The following is a 24,060-nucleotide window of genomic DNA, read 5'->3' as shown; positions in this document are numbered from 1 at the left end:
CTCTTCTTCGGGCCTGGAGGGATTATTATTCCCCTAAGAACCCACTTCTGCTCCTTTCCTGTTCATCCGAGAAATGCCTGTTCTCTGCAGATCACAAGGGAGATAAACTTGCTTGCCTTTCTCCTTTGGGTGGGATCCCAAGAACCATGATGTCTTGAAGACTCTTAATCTTGGCATCAACAAGCCCAAGGTCTGTTGTTAAGGAACTACAGACCCCAGGGGCTGGAGAACAGGAGTCCTCCTTGAGTCACCGCCAGGGCAACAAGCCCTTGCTGTAATTCTCCCTCATCCTACCTAGTCTAATACACTTGATTATTTCTGAGGATTTCCTGAAGAGGAACTGTGACTGTCCTTACGGTGCATCTTTCATTCTTAATCCTGGGAAATGGTTTTGCTTTCGGTTACAGCCAGAGTGAGTGAATGTTTGCACACAACTTGGAATTAGAAAGAACCTTCAGGTTCAAGCTCCTCCTTCAGTCAGGTAAAGAATTTTGATCTGTGCCAGACCCTGGGATGTGTTCTCCAGAATCATTCCTCCTAATATAGGGAACAAAAGTTGATCACCCCTATCGCCTTCCTGCGCTTGGTCCCATGGCTGTGGGACTTACGTTCTTCTCTGGGGCCATGTGAGAGGAAGCGCCCCTTTCAAAACTCCCACAAGTACTCCTCCGTGCTCCTTTCCCCTTTCAGCTGACTGGGACCCTGGCAGCCGAGGGTGGGAGGAAGAGCGACTGTCAGCCAGCGTCCTTTCATGACTAAGTGGAAGAGACATACCCTACCCACCCACCCCTGTCCCTGCTGCAAGTGTGGCTTATGAAACCACCTTATTGCAATCAGGAGATCCTGTGGTTAAATGCTTTATGTGTGCCTTAGTTTACTCATCTGTAAAATAGGGACAGATTTTTCTTCACAGGGTTTTCAGATACGTAATATGAGTGAGTGAATGATGACCACCTATTGTAGTGCCTGGCACGCAACAGATGCTCAAAAACATCTTGACTGAATACATATCTTCATTCCTGGAGGATTGTTGTGATATTTTAATGAAATCATCATTTTGGAAAGAGAGAGATCATTGTGGAAGAGCTATTTGCTGGAAGCGAAAAAATGATATTTCAGCCCCTTCCTCCCTCTCATTCTAAGAAGCTTGAACAAAGTGTAGAACTCGTCTTTTGTCCAGGGTAGTGCAAGCAGGCCATTGCAGACACAATGGAATCCACAGTAATGGAAAATGAGAGAATCCATTTAATTTCAAGCCCCTCTACAGCGCCTCTCCCAACCAATGGACAAAGATTTATAGTCTCTGGGATTGGTGTTTAAATGAAGCGGCAGGCTATAGTGAGCATTATAAATTGAGATGCTTCCTATTGTAGGTGTTTAAAAAAAGATGACAACTTGGGTGATTTACTTAGGTGATCTTTAAGATACTCCCCAGCTCTAAGTTCTGTGATGCTTAAGAAAATAAGCAGCATTTTTTTCAAGTAATCTCTATGACCAACATGGGGCTTGAACTCACAGCCCTGGTATCAAAAGTCACATGCTCTACTGACTGAGCCAGCCAGACCCTCAAAATAGATAGCATTCTAGCTTCACCTTCTCTTTACTCCTGTGCCTCCCCAAGCCTATTTCCTGGGGAAGCACAAATCAGAAAGAAAATTTCCCCCAGAAGCACAATAAGGAGAAAGAGATGCTCCTAGTGACCTCCTGTCCATGAATAATTCATACTTAAGCATCTTAGCCTGGTTTTAGAAGGAAAATCAAGCCAGGTTAACATTTAAGCAAGAAGGCTCTTCAGTGATATTCCAGGTTCATTTTGTATTTTGGTTGAGGTACCTTATGACTCTATTAACATATAGAATTGTGTGGATTTTTTTCTTTCCCTTTTAAATACCACCTCTTTCCTTGTAAGGTCTTCAGACATGGTTAAAGAGTAACCCGTGGGATCTGACAGAACTGGATTTAAATCTGGGGTGAATTAGTTAATATTCAGATTATCCATTTCCTCACTCTAACATTGGGGTTAAATATGTACCTCAGAGGGATGTCTGACAATTATCATTTAGAAATCATTAATGCAAAGGGGATTGCACATCGATCTGCCTGGCTCCTGCCTTTCTTTTCTCTTGCTAAGGTGCCCAGGGTCTGGTTTGTGAGGCTGCCCTCCATGGCTTGAGGAGGGCCCTCCGTGCCCCACTGGACTACTGCAGGGGACTCAGGTGGGTGATGAGGACCTCCTTCTGCCAACAGATACTGCCCCTCCTGCAGAAGTCTAGGTTATGCCTGCAGAGTAAAGATGACAAAGTTCTGAGAAAGCTATTTTTAAATGGCTTCCTGCTGAGAGACCGGCTTTCTGGGAAGGTTGATTTCCGGCCCAGTGTAGCTTTCCACCTGATCTCCCGCGTTCCTCCTGGTATTGATCCCCATCTGCTGGTACACTATGAAAGACACTTCTTCCTCAGAGGTACAGATAGCGTTGATAGCCTTTTTGCTCAAAGCACCATGCAGAGGCTCAGGCCACACGGAGATCTGGGAGGCGGGGAAAGAGGAAGTTTCCGGAACAGAAGAGAAACAGGGCTTCTTATTGAAGAAGGAGAATGTTATTTTTAGTCTCGGCATGAGTGGTTTAGTAGTTCCTCCTGGAGTCCGCTTCTCTTTAAAGTGGCTTTCTGGTATGGGAGCTGTCAGGTTGGATCCCTGGAGCATGTCAACACTCCGCACGGAGGACTTAAAGCATCAACCACGATTTTACTCGTGAATCTGCCATTTGCATAGGGCTCGCCGGTCTCTGCTTGGACAGCAGTGGCTGAGGCAGCCTGAAGGTCAGACAGGTGTGACTCAGTGGCTAGCGACTGGAATTAGCTCAAGGCTTGCCTCCCTCAGACATCTGCTGGCGGTGCTGGCGTTGGCCATGACCTCCGTGAAAGCTGAAGGCCAAACACCTACGACGTGGCTTCTCCATGTATCCACTCGGCTCCCCAGAGTGTGGTAACTGGATTCCAAGAGGGAGTGACACCGGGGGTGGGGGGGGGGGGGGGGGTGGGGGTGGGGGTGGGGGGGTCCGGGCAGAAGCTGCACTGCATTTTCCAACCTAACCTGGGAAGCCATTGACCATCAGTTCGACCCTTTCATAGGCCTACACTGATGAGGGAGGAGCACAGGCCCGTCCCTCAGTGGGAGGAGTCTCGGCCGCCATCTTGTAGACCGGAGAGCTGCCGTGGGCCAACTGGAAGAGGACCATCTGCCACAGAGAGGAACAGGGGAGGGACAGTGTCCTGGGCTTGTTGCTGGAGAATTAAGGAAAGTAAGGTTTTTTGTTTTTTGTTTTTTAAAGATACAGCTTTCAACAACTGGAAGAGTGGATTGGAGCATGTGGAGAAATGGCAATGTAATAAAAAATAGAAGTAGAATTTAAAAAATATTTTCATTTCTTTGGGACGCACTGTGAAATGAAGAGCCCAAACTGTTCACACCAAGAACAAAGTCTTACTTAAAAAGGCCTCCTCTATTTCAAGATTATTCATCCATGATTTTTAGTATTTCTAGCATTTTTATGGTTTCATTTTTGATATATTTGGGAGTCATTTTGGTGAAAGAAGGGAAGTAGAAGTTCAGATTAACTAACTTCTTTCCAGTGATTAACCAGATGGAACATCTTATTGATTAACCATCTTTTCCTCTTTGATTTGAAATTTATTATAGACTAAATTCCTATATATTTGGGGGTCTACTTCTGGACTCAATTATCTTAACCTATCTTTTTGTCCTCACCAAGGTAATTCTCTAGCCCATTAGCTCTGGAACTAGACAGACCTGGATATACACTCAGAAGCAGCTTAGCCACTGCCTACTTGAACTCTTGGGGCTCAATTTCCTTCTCTGTATGTTGGGGATAATTCCGTACACCTGATTGGGTTATTTTCAAGATTGCCCGACTTCATAGGTTGAGCGAAAGTGGTCACCGTTAGCTGTGAGCCTCTGTGCAGGTTGGACTCCATGAAAGCCGGCTCTGAGAGGGAGCCAGGGTGGCCTGGGATCCAGGCCTGTGCAGGCCGGGGGAGGAAGCCGTCCTGGGCAGGCGGAAGACCCAAGCTGTGACGCAGACCCCAATAACAGCTCAGCCAGTGAGAGGGAGCTCTGGAGTGCAGACAGCCAGCCCTTCACCGTCGTCCCAGGGGCTGAGGAGCCTTTGTATGCCACATCCATCCATGTTACTCGGGGCCATCAGGGCCAAGAGTGTGACCTGGTGGGGTGGCTCTCTGTGGCTGAGGCAATCCCCGAAGGAACTGACAGGTCGAAAGGGCTTTGGCCAAGTGTGCTCCCGGCGGCTGGGTGGATGCGGCCTTTGTTAAAGAGGGTTCTTGGTTGCGTGTCCCAGGGTTCATCACAGCACCTCCTTAAAACGCTTTTCATGTCCCCTCTGCCTTGTTTCCAAGCCTCTGAGTGAAGAGCAGTCAGCCAAGCTTCCTGCTGGAAGGCTGCTGGTTGCAGGCCCCCCTCCATGTGCTGAGACCACAGGACCTGAGGCAGTGCAGGGGCCCCGAGAGCATCCTGAGGGTTGCAGGGGCCCAGTGTCCCACGAGGCGGTGGGAGGTGAAGTGACACAGCCAGAATGAAACGAGCCAAGCGAGGAGTCGACAAACTCAAAGCTTTCATCTCAGCTTAAAACACTGCTCTTTTGATCATTTTTGGGGGGTTCATTTCTGGGTCAAAAACTGGACTCTGAAGGGGTATGTGAATGTGATAACTGGGCTGTGGAATGATCCCGTGATTGTAAGAAATCATCTCAGAAAAGTATTTCTGAAGATCGAACAGAATGAGGTAACCAATTTGCTTTTCCTTTTATTATAAAAGTAAAATAAAAAATAGCATTTATAAATCCAACATATTTTCCTTTAAAGTATTTGATCTAAAAAACATATTTACAATAGCAAAATGCAGAAAAAGGGGGTAAAGACCATTTGCAGCACTGATTGTAACCATGTTTACATATTGACATTATATGTTGACATTATATATTGACATTATATGTTCTGTTTTCGAATCACATAGATAACCACATTAGAAAAAGCAATAAAGCCTTTTTTTTTTTTTTAATTATACACCAGGTAACTTTCATTTAAAAATATCCCTTTTCATAATCCTTAATCTGAATGCACGACAGTGCTGTGGACGGCCAGAGAGAACACCAGGTGGGGACTGGGTCACCTTTTAATGCCAGCGGGAACGCGGGGGTGTGGGGGCAGCAGCAGTGACAACGGGAAGCAGCTGGGAAAGCTCACTAAGCCGGCCTGCCCACGGGGAGGCGGCAGGCCAGCCAGGCATGGTGACTGCTCAGGACTGTGTGTTCGTGGACTGGACTAGTAACATTCCCGTGAGAACCGAGAAAGGAAGCCAACTGCAAAAGGCCTTGAGTGAAATTCCGAGAGACGGAGGCAGGCTGCTTTTCCTCTGAGCACCCCGTGGATGCACTTCGCCTTCCTTCTTTTGGACAAGGGTGGAATTTCAAAGCTTTGGTTTACACGGTGTGGGAGAACTGCCAGCAGGCTAGATTTTGCCCTCTATGGGTCCTTCCTGCCCGTACTCATGGGGCACTTTGTTAAGAGTCAGCAAGGAGCTGCTGCTGGTCAGAGACTCTGTAAAGCTGAGTTTGCGGAAGGACGTCTCCACGCCGCTGTCACAGATGCTGTCGTCTCGGACCTCGTCTGGGGGAAGAAGCACAGAGTCACTGGGGCACAGCTGGGGAGAGGGCAGAGCCTTGGCTCTCTTACACCTGTTAGCCCAGGCAGGCTCAGAGTCTGGGTCTAAGAGGCTCGTGGGCAGCTCCTGTCTATCCGCTTCCGCAGGCCGCCTGCCTGTCACTCCTGCCACCCGCCTGTCACTACTGCGCCCAGCGGTGGCTGAAAAACAGAGAACCCCGGGCAACAGAAACACCGTGAAGACATCAAAATTAGGCAAATGTTTCCACATCTCTTCCTTACCATCACGTTTATCAGAATCCTTTCCGAATTCTCTTAACTCACAGTGGGCCTTCTTTTTCTTAGAAATCAGGTGTATTTTTCCAACCACTGTATTACCTATTTTCTAGCTGGGGAAATTGCTGAACCCAGGCAAAATAAATCTGTGACCAAAGTAGGAACTAAAAATGAGATATCTCTCTGGGCCTCACGTGCTATTAAATGCTACTCATTGCTTCAAAAACATTCTGGTAGCAGAGAAAAGATGAGGTGATTATGGGGAAAAGGAGTCTGTGATGAACGAGTAGGTCACATTCTCCTTGTTGAGAAACGTCTTTCAAGATGGGAACAATGTGGAGTTATTGCCTATAGAGAGAAAGTGATCAGAGAAACAAAGTCTAATATACACAAATCAAAATGCTATCTTCTTGTATATTAAGTTCTGATATTAAAATAGTAAGACCTTAATGGCCGTGACACGCTGTTGTTTTTTTACTAATTTGGTAGATTTATTGACTGATTTGATTTATTCGGTCACCCAATCTTTACTGGGTTTCTATTATGTGTAGGAGGTATTTTAAAAATAACTACAAGTCAGAGATCAAATCAGATTTTAAAGATATAAGTATTTTTCTATTTCTTTGTGTAGAAGGAGCATCAAGTCACGACATAAGAGATTAGGGCTATTTTGCTGGTGGACACTTTATTCCTTTCCAACGTGTGCAACATCTGTCCTTACTCTCCTAGAAGGGCCCCTGAGAAGGTGACCCCTTGGGCTGACACTGAAGGGCAAGAAGGAGCCACTGGGTGAGGATCTTTGCAGGCAGGGGGTCCTGAGATGGGATCAGACTTGTGAGCAGAGGGCTTGGGGGACAGTGGGTGCAGGGAAGTGGGGCAGGAGGAAAGGCATATGGAAGGGATTTGCGAGAGACAATGGATAAGTGACACTGCCTTTGTTACCTCTCTCTCTTCAAAGCCTTGAACAGTGCTAGACACACAGGATGTGCTCATTTAAGATTTGGTGAGTGGATAAGTGAACTGGAAGGTATACAACAGGTACAACCATAGCAGTACTTTTTAAAAAGACTCTTGTTGCCTGAGTGGACTGAAGGAAGAGGGGCAGACCGGAAGCAGGGAGACTGACCAGGAGCTGCTGCAGGAACTAAGGCAAGAAATGAAGGTGGATGGACAAGGGAGGCTGTCCCAGAGGAGGGGCTGGGGGCTGCGTGTGTTCTGGCTGCGAGCAGCAGATGTTCACAGCTGAGTCTGGGATTTTTGTCCTAACCTCCTGGAGGATGGAGGAACTTCTGCCTGACATGGGCAACTGTTGGTCTTTCAGGGATGAGGGAATTCTAGCTGCTGCCATGTTCTCGGTGGGAACTGACAGAGAGAGGGTCCAAAGAGAGAAAGCACGAGTGGTTGTTGAGAGAGTTCGAGAATACATTTGCAGGGAAACAAAGGGTTACTGGGCTGCTGGGAGTCTGTTCTGGGATGTGTTTCAGGTGGAGGACAGAGGATCAGTGCTGGGGGCCGGGAGGGGGCGCAGGGAGAAGGTGAAGCCACTTCTGGGCTGGACGGGAAGAGCCGAGGGTGCGGTGGTGGGAACTGCGGTGTCATCTACATTCTGGGGCCAGCCCTGGCTCTACAGGTCCTGCTCTGTTAGTTCCTTTCCCTCCTTTACACTTAAGAAGTGAGAGAGACACTATTTGCCTTAAGTAGCCACATCACTGTTTTTAGTATTTATTTATTTTTTTTTGTTTTTTTTTTTTAAAGATTTTATTTATTTATTTGACAGAGAGAGATCACAGTAGGTGAGAGGAAGGGAAGAGATCACAGAGAGAGGAAGGGAAGCAGGCCCCCTGCTGAGCAGAGAGCCCGATGTGGGACTCGATCCCAGGACCCTGAGATCATGACCTGAGCCGAAGGCAGCGGCCTTAACCCACTGAGCCACCCAGGCGCCCCTGTTTTTAGTATTTATTTTACTATTTACTACGTGGTATTTACTACGAATCCAAGTGACTCACGGGTCAATGGGACTGCTCCTGGGGACAGCACCCTGCCTGAACAGCAGCATCAGGAGAGGCACAGAAGGTAGAACCCGTGAGCTGTGGAGGGAGATGGACACACGGGACAGGGTCCTCAGGGGACGACAGCCACAGCTCAAGACATGGAGGACACAGCCTGGGGAGCAGGAGGTTATCTCCACTGCTTGTTCTGTTTTTCCCTTACCTACTGGCGACCTCGTGGAGGCAGGTGAGAGGGGCAGTGAGAGGGTCTGAGGCGTCGCCTTCCCGGGGCCGGGGACCACGGTTGCTGGGGTGCAGAAGGCTGCCTGGATCACTTCGATGGCTTCGGTATAGCCCATCTGTCTCAGGGCCTCCACCAGCTCTCTTATTGTGCCCCCGGAGACCTGCGAGAAAGACAGGCAGCATGCGTTCCTGAGCAGGGAGCCAGGACCAATCAGGCAGGCCATCCCCATGACACCTGCCCCGCTCGGCCCCTGCAAGCACCCAGAGGCCTGCAGGGCTTGGCGGGCAGATGGCCACGGAGACGCGCGGCCTTCATGTCGGGCTTCTTGTGTCAGCGCAGAGACCTCTCAGGAAATCACAGAGAAGCAGCTTCCAGTAAGCCCAGAGGACAGAGAAGGATAGAAGTGCTGAGGCGGTGAAACTCTGCCTGCCGTGAAGGTCACGCGGTATCCCTGTTGGGGTTGAGGCTCTGAAAACCACCGAGAAACCAGAGCCACAAAGGAAATTCTCAGTAGACCAATGATTTCACCTCACAGAAAGCTGCCTCTGGGTCCTGACTGGGGATCACGGCATGCTCTTGGGGATGAAAAGATAATGCATGTGGATCACAGTCTATCACGGTGGTTCAGGCGGTCAAAGTTCTGTGACAACCCTGACCTTCTACCTAGGATTTGTGCAGGAAATCTCAAGATATCTGAAAACTGTCTTCTTACAAAGGTGGGTTTCTGCCCTGGTCGGGGTCACTCTCCCAGGACACGGTAATGACCGATTTTCCGCCTCCTTGGAAGGGGACCATGGCCAGGTCAGTGATGTTAACAGATGAGAGTCAAGTGCAAGGGTGAGGTGATGGGTTACCTCATAGTTGTCCATCAGCGTTTTAGAAGGAGCAGGACTCAGCCGGAAGGCATTATTTAGTATGCCCAGACCTAACTTCTGTGCCAGAGTCGCCCAGTTTTTATCTGGATCAGGGATTTCTAGCAACTTGTAGAGCTGCAGCTTTGCATCTTCAGTCAGCTGTTTCATGTCTCCTGAAAGAATGAAGAAGAAACACAGCTGTGCTAAGCACCCAGAGATACTCTGGAGGGACTGAGCATGGCCCGTGCTGCTGCCCTTGGCTCCCAGTGGGAGCCAGGAAGCTGCTTTTCCTGGAGCAGGCAGCAGCCTAGCCAAGTAAGGGCAGTATGCATGTTTTAGCAGATCACAGTCGGACAGGCTCCTTTGCATACAACCAAGGAGCTTTTGATTCTGGAATAAGCCACTGAGCCTTTCATAGCACAGCCTGGCCAATGCTGCTTCTCTCTCAGCCCTTTTAATGACTGTGTGGAGGGAATACCGGTTAAGAGCTCACCTTGCGCAAGTAAATCATCAGATGTAAACTCTGGCTCATAGGGTTTTCCATTTAATATATCAAACACCTGTTGGGGAGAAAACCGTGGAGAAACATTACACATTAAAGGGACCAGGACGGAGTCAGTTGCTTTGTAATAAACTCACTGTGTCCTCCTGACGAGGGCCTAGTACCCTAAAGGTGGAGGAATGGGAAGGAGTCGGTCCCATGACCCTCAAAGTCAGGACAATGCCCTTTGGACAAAGAAAAGTCCTGGGGGCTCTGGGGCCAGGAGGCGGGGCTATATAGGGGCTTCTGAGGTGGATAGGAAGACCCAAGCCAACCTTGCAGAGAGCTGGCACCACAGTACTTTTAAAGGACAAAGCCAGAACAGTCCAGTGGCACCTGGGTGGTTCAGTGGTTAAAGCGGTTGCCCTTGGCTTGGGTTATGATCCTGGGGTCCTGAGATCGAGCCCCCATTGGGCTCCCTGCTCTGTGAGTAGCCTGCTTTTCCCTCTCCCACTGTTCTCCAGAACAGTCCAGGCCACCAGATCGGCCATGTGTTGGTGGGAGACTTGTCAGTAAGTGATGTATGTTTGAGAGCCCGGAGGAGGACTGGGCTTAAGCAGAGCTGGAAGCTGGGCCTCCTCACTGCCCCCTCTTCCCTCAGGGAAGGCGTCTGGAACGAAGTCTATAGATGTGCTCAGACTGGGGTATAGTAATACTCACAAAGCTGGATATTCTCTTCCAGCACCAGCTGCATTTTAAATTGAGGGGACAGAAAAGTCTTAGGTTAAAAGGAAAAACACAATTCCGTAGCTATGGAGACCTCTCTCTGTGCTCTGCAGTCACTCCGGGCTCGCTGACTTTGGTAAGGACAACATGGGGTCACTAAAGTGGGTTATCTTTGTGTGTTCTGTGGTGAGGCTTCTGGGAAAGCCAGGTGCTCAGCATTAAAGGGAACCGTGTGGTCTCTGCCAGGGTCACTCAGCTCAACACCACGAGCCTCAAAGAGGCAAACAAGCAGTTTTTGGATGTGGAGCAGCGCTTGGCCCTAAGAAAGTCGATTTTGTTGTGTCAGAGATGTGTCTGATGCCCGTGTCCTCCCCCTGGCTCTTCTTCCTGGCCCATAAAGACTTACTCACTGCTTTTCACCCTCAGATCTCAGGTCACTGGAGTGTGGAGGAAGAGTTTAAGTCTCTTTACTATGTTTATAGTTATTAAAATCCTCAGAAGAATCCCTGGGTTCTTTTTATGAAAAGAAATCACTTAGCAAAATTCTAAGCAAACTGCAACATTTCTCCTAGCTTCAGAAATGGAGATGGGAACCATTCTGGTGTGAGCTCAGAACGGGAAACTCTTGCATGAATTTTGTGTTTTCTCTTGCGGAACCCTCTCTCACAATTTAACCGTGATCTGATTAGGCTCACACTTTCACACTCATAACTCTGCTGACCTAGATCTTTCATGGGTAGGCTTTTCAAGATAAGTATGTCTCTTGACAAACAGACTTTCTTAAAAATAAAAGGATTGTGCTTTGGGGAATGAAGACCCAAGAAGACCATCTGTTCTTATACTCCCGAATCATTAGCTCCCTTCGGAGCTGCCGCCACACAGACAGGAACCACACTCACCTGCCAGTTGGTGGCCATGTCTAGAGGTGTGGTTCCAGGCACGACTCCTTCATCCTCTCCATCTTTTTCCCAGGAGTCATCCAGGTCATAGAGAGGCTCAAAGTTCTGCACCAGGGGATCTGCGCCTGTTAAGTTACACAGCACAATAAGCCCCAATCTTATCGACTCTGAAATGCCTGCAGAGGTCACATTTCCAAAGGTAAAGCACAATAGCTACTTGAGGCAATTACTGGGATGATTTTTAATAAAGGAAACATGCTTCTACCGAACTATTCAGAGATCCTCTTTTAAATTCTAATTTATTTTGACTGTAAAGATGTCTGATGATACCCTATACAACCAAGGACATTTTCAAAGACAAAAGACTTAGAAGTACCCTGACCCTCACATTTAACTCTTTAGGACAGTTTTCAACTGAATGAGGCATCTTTAAGCTGAGGAGTAACGGCAGTGATTTATAAGGGCTGGGCTGCCTCCTCAGGATTCAGGACCTAATTTAACGTTCAAGTTCATGCCCACCACTGCACATGTCTCAGGCTATTCTCTTACTTGCGCAAAAGAGCAAACTTTGCTGTATAGGGATACAGTAAAGTTTGCTATCCCTATACAGCAAAGTTTGCTCTTTCAATAGGCTCACTTTTATTCCTGGGTACAGCACTGCCGGGGCCCCAATCCTTAAATGGACAAACACCACAAAAACATTCTCCTATGATGTCTAGTTATTGATCTTGGAAAAATGCAGTCTGTTTCTTAATGTGCAGCAAGAAAACACCAAAAGTCACTCAGAGATTAGAGCTAGTTACCTCTTAGAGGCTTAGAAACTATTTTTATGAGAGCGTTTAGTCAGCTGTCTAACGAACAGTAGTCAGTTCAGTACACCCTTCTGGGAAGAACCTGTTTTTATCTTGCTGGGCGATCATTTGCTTTGTGCCAACTTCAATAATAGGAGAGGGCCAAATGAGAGTCAGGGAAGGATCTTCGTGCTGTTTCTTACTTCAGCCTTCCAGCCCCCACCTGATCCAGAAGGCAGGGAGGGCCATCTGACCACGGAAAACACAAGAGAAACTAAGAGGAATGATGTATGGGCTGATGAATGCTGGAGGAGCTGAGCTCTGGTCCTGAAGTGACCTTTGGCATGACTGGGAGCTCAGCACTAGGTTTTTCATCCGAGTACCTTCATTTACTATTTTTGTACTCTGTTTTCACTACTCCTTTCATGGGGTATTAAGAATTTAAGAGAAAGTGTTTTTGAAAGGGTTATAGGTTTTTGTCTGAAATCATTTCTTTAAAAGATTATTTATTTATTTATTTGACAGAGAGAGAGAGAGAGAGAGATCACAAGTAGGCAGAGCGATAGGCAGAGAGAGACAGGAGGAAGCAGGCTCCCTAGCGAGCAGAGAGCCCGGTGTGGGGCTCCATCCCAGGACCCTGGGATCATGACCTGAGCCGTAGGCAGAGGCTTAACCCACTGAGCCACCCAGGCGCCCCCTGAAGGCATTTCTTAATTGGAGCACTGGGTGTGGTGCAAAAATAATGAATACTGTTATGCTGAAAATAAAAAATAAATTTAAAAAAAAAGGAAAAAAAAATCTTTACATCAACAAAGTTATGCGATAATCACAAATTACTAAATGGAATGAATATTCGTTAAAAAAAAAATAACCAGGGACATCCCAAACTATTCACACATACTGCAATCAGAGTCTCTTGTTCAAGAGAAAGGTTGACTTGACCGAAATGAAGAAAAGAGAAGGTTATGGTTTATTTGGACATGACTTAATTCGCTTAGAAATATGTGGGGCTCCCCAAAGAAAAAGTCTGTATATCATCCTGGGCTCAGTTTTTAAAGAGGTATTTAACTCGTTGTGTTTTCTTGAACTTATGAAGCATCTGTTTTCTAAAAAGGTTCTAATAAGATCTGTAGTAAATCGGATAGCTCAAGGTTTGCGAGACTACTCCCATTAAACATTTGTTGAGGTTCTAAGTATGGAAGGCAAGAGAGATTCAGGGGTGAGCAGGAGTAATTTCTATACCTCACAGGACTAAAGAATTAAATGGAATGACACCTAAAAATCCTTGAGCAGAGCAGGGGAGAGAAATAGTAGAGAGAATGGAGTCTGGAAGCTCAGATGGATGAGATGTGAGTCATAGCTGTGCCCTTCCTAGGACCCCAGGACAGGGTCCCACAGGTTTCTTCAGTCTGTTTCATCTGCTGTGAGATGGGAAAAAAAAATGATACTTAACTCTAGGGGTTATTGCAGATTAAATGAGACAGTGCATCTGGCAGGCCTAGCACACTGCCTGACACATAGCAGCTAGCAATTTCTAGGGCCTCACAAAAAACCATTTGTTTTTTCCTATTATTTCAATTTCTAAGGGACCTCTCTTGCCCACGGAAATTCCTAAATGTCTTCTATCAATCAGCTTTTTTACCTGGAGATTTCTGACACGATGTGAGGCTGGCATTGCTTAGAGTTCTTTAAGGGATCAAATTCAACCTTAAGAAGATCTCCTGTCATGGGAGTCAACCTAAATCACTAACACCCAAAACAAACCAATGAACCAGAGAGAAAGGACTGACACACGCATCGGGATGGAGCCCAGGATTACAAGTCCCGCCAGCGCCATTCCAGCCATGGACGTGTGATTTTTATTTACTCGTGCCTTCCAGCAATAGCTCCGTGGCTTAAAGGAGCAGCTGGGGCTGTGCACCTGGAGTTGGGTTTGCATTCCTGATAGAGCTTTCCAGCCCGACCTGCCAGGCCGCCTTACCTGCTGCCTTGAGAAGAGCTGCCAGCCTGGTGGACCCTCTCCCGGCTGCTATGTGCAGAGCTGTCGTCCCATCGTAGGTGGTACTGTCTACGTGGGCCTCGCCCTGAAATCCAGCCCATACAGGAAGGAGTTAGTGGAAGGTTCTTGCACCCTCCAGTCCCCACTGTCTCCTGTCAGCGTGACTCCTGGGTCCTATACCAGATCCTATAACTAGCCCAGCGGCTATCTGGGATGCTCTCCGCCACTTCAGAAATCCCCAGTTGGAGAGAAGGGGCTGGCGGTGTCAGGACAGCCCAAAGCTGACCACCCCGTAGCCTTGAGGAGCTTTGGAATAAATCGAGTCAGCTGCAGGGAGAAAGACGTCACTGACGTCCGTCCTTGAAAAGATGGTCCTAACGCCCTCTGGGGAATGTAACGCGAAGGCAAAGAGGCATGTCCGTCACCTCCAGGAGCAGGCAGCCCGCCAGGGAGATGTTGTCCCGCTCCACAGCCAAGTGCAGCGCCGTGCGCCCGGACTTCCGCTCCTGGGCGTTGACGTCGGCACCGGCGGCCACCAGCAGCAGCAGACACGGCAGGCTGTTGCTCATCACGGCTATGTGAATGGCGTTGAGACCTGCGGCCCAAGCACAGGGACAGTCATGGAGCTGGGAGGCTGGTCGCAGGACAGCAAAACTGGACCCTAGGGAGGGAATGCTGTCGAGTCCCTGCACACCTAGCGTCTGCTCCAGAGAGCCTGGAAAGGCACTGCAAGGCTGTTGTTCTTCAGGAAAACCCACGGTCTCCTCGTGTGTGCTCAGGAGACACTGAGGGTAAATAAACATTCTGTGGCTAATGACGCTTGATGCTTGCTACACCTTGAGGCCGGAGTTTGCTCAGGCCTCTGCTTTTTCCACCTACTAACAATTCCAAATCATCTTTAAAGAAATTGGTCACAGCGGGCAACAGGAAATTCTCATGAGAGATGACAGACTCCAGGGAAGTTGGGAAGCATTTTTGGGTGCAAATCAGAGAACACACATTTATCATGTAGCTAGCTACCAACTGTTTAGAAAGCAGTGAGAGGTCACCCATGACATCTGCTTGTCTCTTACCTTCCCCATTAGGGTGGTCCATCAGTAGTGCTGCCTTCTTGTGCTTGAGTAAAATACTGAGAATTTTATCTTGTCCTTCTTTGGCAGCTAGGTGCAAAACAGAGTTACCCAAGCGGTCCAGAAGACTCAGGTCGGCCCCGGCCCTCAGCAGGTCCTCCACCACAGCCTCTTGCTTGGTGATCACTGCCAAGTGCAAGGGTGTCTGGGAAGTGGAGAAGGGTCAGGAGACAAATGGGTCAGAGGCACACACTTGAAACCCCCTGGGTTTTGAACCTACCGGCTTGGTCGCTACCATTGCAAGAGGGTGGTGTCCTGCCTTGGGGCCACTGCCCGTTGCCAGATCAACTCTTCACCTCCGCAAACGAGTTATTCCCTGTTCCATGCCCTGTGAGAATGCAGTCTGTGCCGGACTGACAGTGAGCCACATGATAATTAAGGTTATTTTTATATCTACAATTCCTAATTGCTTTCTTGTTCCTCATTACAGCTTGCTGACTGCTGATATGTTAATTTTTCTATTAATAAATTTCTTTTCCTTGATTTTCTAGCAGAAATCTATCTTCAGCTGATAATTCTGCATATTAACAAGTCAAAGCAAGGCTGTAGTTTTACTTAAGAAGTGGAAATGAACTCATTACTCAATAGAAACCAATTCACAAAGGTGCTGTCATTCAATATTGACATGGAAAATGAGTTTGCTAAAATGAAAAATATTCTTCCATGGACCTGCTCCATGATGAGACCAACCAACAGAACTCTGGCACCCCCATTTTACAACAGGTGTCCAAGGATTCTAAATGTCTTAACAAGGACGAGAGACCCATCTCAGTAAGAAGCCTCCGAGGAATAAGCAAGCTGACTTGCTGACACCTCACAGGTGCGTCCAGAGTCCATTTGATTACTCTGCCCGCAAGCCAGTGCCTCGGCAAATGCAAATGAGATATTTTGCAAACAGTGTTTTCAAAATGAGCAACAAAAACAGAATTGTGAAAGTATCTTTCAAAGAACTGAGGCCACTGACAAAAGAGTGATATGTTTTTATACAACTCAGTCTATTTCACAGGAGTTCGCGAAATCCAGTGTGTCTGGTGACAATTTGCCTACACTTTCTCTCTCGGCATGCGATTCCTAGCGACAGCAGCGACAATAGCAACGCCCCTGGTGAAGGACGACCACAGCCCAGGATGCAATGCAAGAAGTTCCCACAGCTTCAGCTCACTCACAGTAATAAATGCACACAGCAGAAGCAAGGCAGGCTTTTGGACCAAATTTCCATTCTTTTTTGTTTTTTTTTTTTTCATATTTTATATCCCTGCTTAAAACAGAATGGTGTCCTCAAAACTTTAGATACTGTAAGCCAAGAGCCTTCTTCTCAAAAAATAAATATGTAAAACAAAAAGGGTGCATGTATTAATAGGAAGCCCTACTTGGGGAGATGAAAAATGCGAGAGAATGAAATTGTAAAAAAGATCTGAAATTATAAAATATTATACCACTCAGAAATTAGTAATTATCTTTTTTTTTTTTTTTTTAAAGATTTTACTTATTTATTTGACAGACAGAGATCACAAGTAGGCAGAGAGGCAGGCAGAGAGAGAGAAAGGGAAGCAGGCTCTCTGCTGAGCAGAGAGCCCGATACAGGGCGGGGCTCGATCCCAGGACCCTGGGACATGACCTGAGCTGAAGGCAGAGGCTTTAACCCACTGAGCCACCCAGGCGGCCCTATATCTGGTTTTAATATGATTTTTTTTCACGTTACACAAATTCTGCTACCGTGAGTACGTTTTTTTTTTTTTTTTAGCATAGTCCCACCAAAGGTTTTCTATGAAATTTCAGTCTTTATATCTTTAACCCCAGGATTATATAATGTAGTGTGGACTGTGTGTGAGAGTATCCTAAAATATCTATAATATTTCAAGTGTATATGTTTATGTAGCCAGTATCTGGAAAAATACTTACAAATGCAGTAGTTATATTTGGGAATGAGTTTGGGGGACCTGTATAGTGCCAGGGAGGGCAACTTTTGATTTTCCAGTGTATTTCCTTATGTATGATCCGAAGAACCATTAACATATACTGTATTGATAAAAGTTAAAAATAAAGAAGCAAAAACCCACATGCACAAAACCCCTCATTAATGTTTCATGTTATTCACACATAACAATCTAGTGAGAGCTACATGTAGACATTTTAGCTCTTTTGCCTCGAGGAGATAAAAATGACTCACGGCACCTGCTTTAACAACTGATAAACAATCCATATCAAACACACTGGAGGGGTGATCTGTGGTGGGGGGGAGAAGAAGAGGAGAGGGCTTGAAGGCAATTGATTTCAGAAATATCTTCAGAAGAATCCTAACTCTATGCACTGGGATTATTTTGAGTACATCTCTAGAAAGTGGGTGGGGAGAGAGATTTGATCATGACAGATGGTCACAGAAATGTACTAAGATTAGTGAATGGTATTTTGGGAGGTTGTCTAAGACAATTGCCAAATAATCCAAATTACTTAGAGAACTGCAAGATTCTTCCATCGAGAATAGTTAACAGAGAGCCTTTACAAAGAGAAATGAGTCCAAATTTTAGCCTTTTCTAGTTTTCAAATCGAAGTCGTCACTGGGTGTATCTTTGAGATCTAGAAGCCATTACCAGGGGATCCTAGATTCCCTGTCCACGAAGGAGAGTGGTGCTAAGTTGGGGGAGAAATGGACCTGTGTTCTCCCCAGAGTCCCCAGATCGGAAGGCAAGACGTGTCAGAGGTGGTGGTTTCAAGGTGTTTGTGTCTAGCACACCAGAGAGTCTCAATATATGTAACCAAATGATACAGTAAGGAGGTCAGCCCATAATAAATCACGACTACTAATCCTGTTGCGCGGTGCCCTTTGCAGGGCCTATTTATAAACAGAAAAACAAGTAATTCCTTGAATCTGACCTACAGGCAGCGAAGTGAAGCAATCTTTGAAAGGAGGACCGAGAAGCGACAGAGTCCCGTTCGTTCCCAGTTTTATTTGTATGCTCGTGATGGTTGAGAGGAACAGTCGTAAAGATGGAGCAAATCAAGCTTTAAGGGCCAGATGACTCTCCAAATACCACCAACCCCCAAGATGGTATGAAAATCTGAAGACATTCTTTAAATGTCTACCTAAAATTAGACTTTGTCCTCATTACTTTATATTATGAGTCAGTGAAGAATCCCCAACTTCATTCTTCCGTCGACATAAAGCACCACCACCAGGGAAGGAGCCGAAAGCCTTACATCAAATGAGAGACTTATTTCCCTTATCAGGAAACGCCTATTCACACATAACAATCTAGTGAGAGCTACATGTAGACATTTTTGCTCTTTTGCCTCGAGGAGATAAAAATGACTCACGGCACCTGCTTTAACAACTGAGAACTGGAACAGGTACCTTTACTGTGCAGTTAATTGCACACGACAGTCCGTATTTTTAGAGTGACAGGTGTGCCTGGACCAGGCACCTAAGCACGCTGTCCGGGCCACTAAGGGCTGGGAAGTCACTCTGGGTGGAGTGAAGGGAAGGAGAAAATGGGAAAGCTAACAAGGAGCAAAGCCAGGTGGGGTGGGGGCGAAGGTGGCTGGGGCAGGAGAGTGCCCCTTTGGCCAGAGTGGCTGGGCCAGGTCTCAGACTCCCAAAACCAGCCTCCAGGCTTTGGTTCTGCCAAGTGCAGTTCCAATTTCTTTTTCTCACCTAAAGTCTGCACGTGCCCATCAGGAAGCCTCACCGGGTCCCAGCTACCTTCTCTCTGCAACGTCTGAGACCTCTGTACCAGGGTTCCTCAGTTTGCTTCTGAACCCACTGAATTCCTGTTCAAACCCAACCCGAGCAAAATTCTGTTTTTTTTTTTTTTTTTTTCCTGGTTTCCTTGATTGGCGCTGTCTTTCAGATTTTTTTTTTTTTTTAAAGATTTTATTTATTTGTCAGAGAGAGAGAGAGCGAGAGCGAGCACAGGCAGACAGAGTGGCAGGCAGAGTCAGAGGGAGAAGCAGGCTCCCTGCGGAGCAAGGAGCCCAATGTGGGACTCGATCCCATGACGCTGGGATGATGACCTGAGCTGAAGGCAGCTGCTTAACCAACTGAGCCACCCAGGCATCCCTGTCTTTCTGATTTTGAAAGACACTTTCTCCTCAACTGACCTTTTTTACTTTTCTGTGTTCTGATTTCAGCACCCTTTATTTGATATACACTTAATCTAGATATTGTCAAAATGTGTTTCAGCAGGCTTCAAAATTCTTACACATTATTGGGTTTCCAAACTTAATTTTTTTCAATTGTATTTATCTTGACAAAAATGACATATTTACTCCAAGTTCTCCCATACTGCATATCTGAAAGTTGCTATGAGCGTAGATCCAAAAGTTCTTATCACAAGAAAAAAAATTTGTAACTATAGGCGGTGATGGATGACAAACATATTTTGGTGATTATTTTGCCATATATACAAATACCAAATTATTGTGTACCTTAAACTAATACAATGTTATATATCAATTATATTTCAATTTAAAAAAGAAAAAAAGATGCTCAACACAACTCATCATCACGGAAAAGCAAATCAAAACCACAATGAGATATCACCTCACACCCGTCAGAATGGCTAAAATCAAAACCAGAAACAAGTGTTGACGAGGATGTGGAGAAAAAGTGATGGGAATGCGAAATGGTACAGCCACTGTGGAAAACAGTGCGGAGGTTCCTCAAAAAATTAAAAATAGAACTACCCTACAACCCAGTAATCCCACTACTAAGTAACTACCCCCAAAATACAAAAACACCGATTCAAAGGAATCTATGTACCCCTATGTTTATACCAGCATTATCTACAATAGTCAGACTATGGAAGCAGCCCAAGTGTCCATCGACAATGAACAAAGAAGAAGTCACACACACACACACACACACACACACACACACACAGGAATAATATTCATCATAAAAAAGAATGAAATCTTTACCACAACATGGATGGGGCTATAGAGTATAACACTAAGTGAAATAAGTCAGAGAAAGACAAATACCATATGATTTCATTCTTATGGGGAATTTAAGAAACAAAACAAACAAGCAAAGGGGGAAAAAGAGAGGGACAAACCAAAGACAGACCTTAATTACAGAGAATAAACTGATGGTTACCGGTGCTGGGGGTGGGGACAGGAAGGACAGAATAAAATAAACTTGAAAAAGAAAAAAAAAAGAAAATGAATCAATTCTTTGACAAATTTCTAAAGTTTAAACTTTGCCTTCCCCCAGCAGGATGCAGAATTTTGTTGTGGAGTGATTTCTATTATACTCACAGACTAAAGGATCTTAAATCATAAGCAATATGCCCAAGTAACGGGCTTTTAGGATTTAACTTACAAAATACTGTATTTTTCTTACTGTTAACATTATTAGAAATAATATGTATACACACGCACACACACATACATGCACACACACATGTAAAGCATGTATTAACTGCATTTTTCTTCAGTTGGCATTTCTGCTTACCTGGTAGAGATCATTTCTCATATTGATAATGTCATCAGAAATCAAACCAGATGTGACTTCTAGTAGATCCCTCACAAGCTGAGCATGAAGATGGATGATTGCTAAGTGTAAGACACTGAAACAAAAACAGAGTGGCAGGAGTCAACTAAAGTGTTAGTGACTAAAAAAAAAAGAGATCCCCAATAAAGGACAGACTTGCAGACTGGACCTAGCTCGCATACTTCCTCTTATTCAGCCCCCAAAAGTCTTGAATCTCAAATGTCTTGAATCTGAGGTGGGAATGTTCTACTGTTACACTCATTTTCCATGTCTGCCTGGTCTCTGGGGGCCTTTTGGTTTGATCCCTAGAGGTATAAATGTGCCTTGAGGCAGAGAAATCTAAGTTCAAATCCCAACTCTGCTTCCCTGCAATAGCCAAGGGCATTTTCTCCTCTAGCTTTCTGCTGGCTTCCTTTGACATATAGATCCTGTATGTAAAATGCCTGGCACTAGGAACCGTTCAGGAAAATGTAGTTACCTCACCTAACCTTCCAGCTTCCTCCAAAATACAGTGTGTTGGCTTCTGAAAGATCTTCTTAGATCCCAGGAGGGAAGAATGGGGTCATGCTTTTAACTACTGGGGGAAGACTCTTGAGGTAAACTTCTGAAGGAACCACGTGATTTTATTTCTCCCTGGCAAACATTCCCTCTGCCTGGAATTGTTTTGCTCCTCTTCTCTGCCTGGACAGTACCTACTCCATCCTTCTTTTCCAGCTCCAACCTTACCTCTTCTCCGAACTTCTGAGGCAGAGCACATGGTTAGTCTCCCCTCAAGTTTACTGCTTGGTTACGCAACTGTGGTTTGCTATGCGTCTTTCCCCCTCTCTGGCCTGTGGTCTCAGGGCCGGTCCTCCCTGGGTCAGCCTTACAGCCCTGGCACACAATTTAGGCACTAAATAAGGGTGACAGAATGAGACTGGGGGCTTATGCTAATGAGGCTGAAAATATTGGCAGGAGCCAAGCATCAGTCCTAAGGACACAATTTTTTTTTTTTTTGAAGATTTAATTTATTTATTTTACAGACAGAGATCACAAGTAGGCAGAGAGGCAGGCAGAGAGAAAGGAGGAAGCAGGCTCCCTGCCGAGCAGAGAGCCTGATGCGGGGCTCGATCCCAGGACCCTGGGACCATGACCCGAGCTGAAGGCAGAGGCTTTAACCCACTGAGCCCCCCAGGCACCCCAGGACACAATTTTTTAATTGTTAAAAATCTTACTACTAAAATTAACTTGAAATTCCTAAAAAAAGTGGTTACTATGGGTTTAGAGCTTCTATTTACCAGACCATGCTAAGCAGTTGACATATATGACCTTATTTATCATAACAAGAAGCCCTATGAGGTAGGTAATATTATCCTCATTTTTCCAGTGACGAAATTGGGACTTGCAGGTAAAACAGAACTCAACCCATGCCACATAACTAGTGAGTGATGAAGCGGAGAGTCCAGCCCAAGTCCATCTGGCTCCAAAGCCACCTCTGAATCCCTTAAGCCTCCCTGGCGAAGGGGTATATGGGCGCTGCTCTGTAGAGCTGCTGATGAACCCCTAAGATAAGGAATACGCCAAAGAAAGGACAGATCTCGACGCAGAGCCTACTCCAAGTATAGCGTGATGGCAGGACATCTGGGATTTGAGGACAGGCTAGATTTTCTCCAGTTGAAACATCTGAGGTGTCCTGTTCTTGAGGCCTCTTTCTTTGCAACAGCAAGTGCATTTTCCTAAGGATTAACTTTGGCACAAGAGGGCCTAGTAAACAAACTCGTGACTTTGTTACTTGAGAGAGCAAATGAATGATGTCGAGGTTTCACTACTGTCTCTTGAAATGTGAGGCTGGAAGAAGGCTTCTAAAATGGGCCCAAAGTCTGACGCAGACATGATGCACATATACCAAGAAAAAGGTCGTATTTCAAAACTCCTAAAAATTTCCATGTGCAGCTCAGCATTTCATCGCAGAAGCACATTCCCCCTCCCCCATAAATCCTCACACCCTCATGGGAATTTCCCCAATACCAGAAGTTCTTGTCTTTTCTTTATTGTACTTTCTGTGATGACTAATGACTCCAGGATTCAGATTATTAGCTGAGTGTGACAAATGCAATGAAAAGAAGAGCCCTGAGGTGTGAGGACCAACAGCTTTCCCTTGTCTAAATTCTCATGAGGCTTCCTCTTGGGTCTTCCTTCTCTGTCCTCCAGCTGGGGCAAACCCCGAGAGTCTGCTGGCAGGTGTACGTTTGGGGTCCCAGGGGGGGACTCGAAGGATTCATGTTCCACTTGGGCAGGGAAGACCACCTCCTGGGTCCCCCTCTGTGTCCTTACCCATGCCTGCAACTTCCCCTCCATGCACCCATCAAACGCACGTGCCTCGTATCTTCTCCACAGTCCTCCCCTCACAGACCTGCAGTCCCTCGCTAGCTTCCACGTGCTCATCTTTCTTAGGCTCATCAACTCTGCAGGTCTGTAAAAATGTCACTTGAAACACTGTTCTATCTTGGTTAACTGGCAGCTTTCTCTTGTGGTTCTATGCTATTGAATGCTAATTGGATTCTTTAACCCTGTGAAAACATTCTGCTGTTCACAGCACCGCACAAACGAGGCTGTACGGGTGCCTCTTGTACTGTATAACAAGGCCAGTGGTTACACCACATCCTTGGTTACGTTGCAAGGAATGAGAACAAAGGTCTCTGTTTGAAACCCTGAGGTTGGCACTTTCCTAAAGCGTTTGATTCCGTTTTCAACCGAGGTTTAAAAACACAGCCCTCAAGAGTTCCTCTACGGAAAAGGATTTCTCAGGGTTGACACTATTTTAGGAAAGTTTTAGATAAGGCACTTGACTTGAATCTGAGGGCTGTTGTCTCTTGTTATTCTCACAGGCTTTTGAGATCATTCTAGAAGTCTCAATGCAAGGCCTGAGAGGACTGGTTTAGAAAGAAGCCAGGGGCTTTGCCAATATAAACTCAGTAGCATTAGAAACGTACGATTGGTGATTGGAGCACAGGCCTCCCACACGGCGGGAGTTAGAGCAGTCCCAGGAGCCTGACCCAGTCACAGACTGGTAACTGGTAACAGGCGCAGGAGGGAAGGAACCAGTAACTGGGAAAGAATGATAGCTGCCTCTTAACTGTTTTGTTGTTTTCGTGGTGCTATCTTTATAGGGCTTTTTCTTGAGTACACGGCCATTGTAAATATGCAGTTGGGATAACAAGTGCTTGAGGGATTTGGTTGGACCAAATTTTATTATTATACCATTTCAGTACATAAAGCAAATGTTATTAATCCAATAAATAAATTTTTTTGAAGATTTTATTCATTTGAGAGAGAGAGAGTGAGAGAGCACAAGCAGGGGGAGAGGCAGGCAGGGGTGGGGGGAGAAGCAGACTCTCTGCTGAGCTGGGAGCCCAATGTGGAACTCGATCCCAGGACCTGGAGATCATGACCTGAGCTGAAGGCAGATGCTTCACCATCTGAGCCACCCAGGCGCCCCATACATA

General features: G+C 46.1%; 1 protein-coding gene and 1 long non-coding RNA gene across 5 annotated transcripts in view; one reads left to right on the top strand and one right to left on the bottom strand.

The window, feature by feature from the left end:
- The first annotated feature begins 2,134 nt into the window (after positions 1 to 2,134).
- On the top strand, positions 2,135 to 3,406 carry LOC132014136 (uncharacterized). Its single transcript, XR_009403225.1, has 3 exons — positions 2,135 to 2,216; positions 2,881 to 2,985; positions 3,132 to 3,406. It is a non-coding gene; the product is annotated as an uncharacterized LOC132014136 (long non-coding RNA).
- A 1,408-nt stretch (positions 3,407 to 4,814) lies between these two features.
- NFKB1 (nuclear factor kappa B subunit 1) overlaps positions 4,815 to 24,060 on the bottom strand; it is a 120,668-nt gene continuing 101,422 nt past the window's right edge. For all 4 annotated transcript variants that reach the window (XM_059376633.1, XM_059376611.1, XM_059376617.1 and 1 more), the window contains 9 exons: positions 20,537 to 20,651; positions 15,028 to 15,229; positions 14,380 to 14,549; positions 13,937 to 14,039; positions 11,165 to 11,289; positions 9,552 to 9,618; positions 9,059 to 9,231; positions 8,184 to 8,364; positions 4,815 to 5,702 (listed from right to left, as the gene is read on the bottom strand). In XM_059376633.1, coding sequence (XP_059232616.1) covers positions 5,545 to 5,702; positions 8,184 to 8,364; positions 9,059 to 9,231; positions 9,552 to 9,618; positions 11,165 to 11,289; positions 13,937 to 14,039; positions 14,380 to 14,549; positions 15,028 to 15,229; positions 20,537 to 20,651 — 1,294 coding nt within the window. In that variant the 3' untranslated portion in view covers positions 4,815 to 5,544. The remainder of the gene's footprint in view (positions 5,703 to 8,183; positions 8,365 to 9,058; positions 9,232 to 9,551; positions 9,619 to 11,164; positions 11,290 to 13,936; positions 14,040 to 14,379; positions 14,550 to 15,027; positions 15,230 to 20,536; positions 20,652 to 24,060) is intronic.

This window comes from Mustela nigripes, chromosome 1, assembly GCF_022355385.1.
Source record: "Mustela nigripes isolate SB6536 chromosome 1, MUSNIG.SB6536, whole genome shotgun sequence".
Taxonomy (NCBI): Eukaryota; Metazoa; Chordata; class Mammalia; order Carnivora; family Mustelidae; genus Mustela; species Mustela nigripes.
The sequence above is the reverse complement of the archived record's forward strand: the minus strand, read 5'-3'. Positions and strand labels throughout refer to the sequence as shown.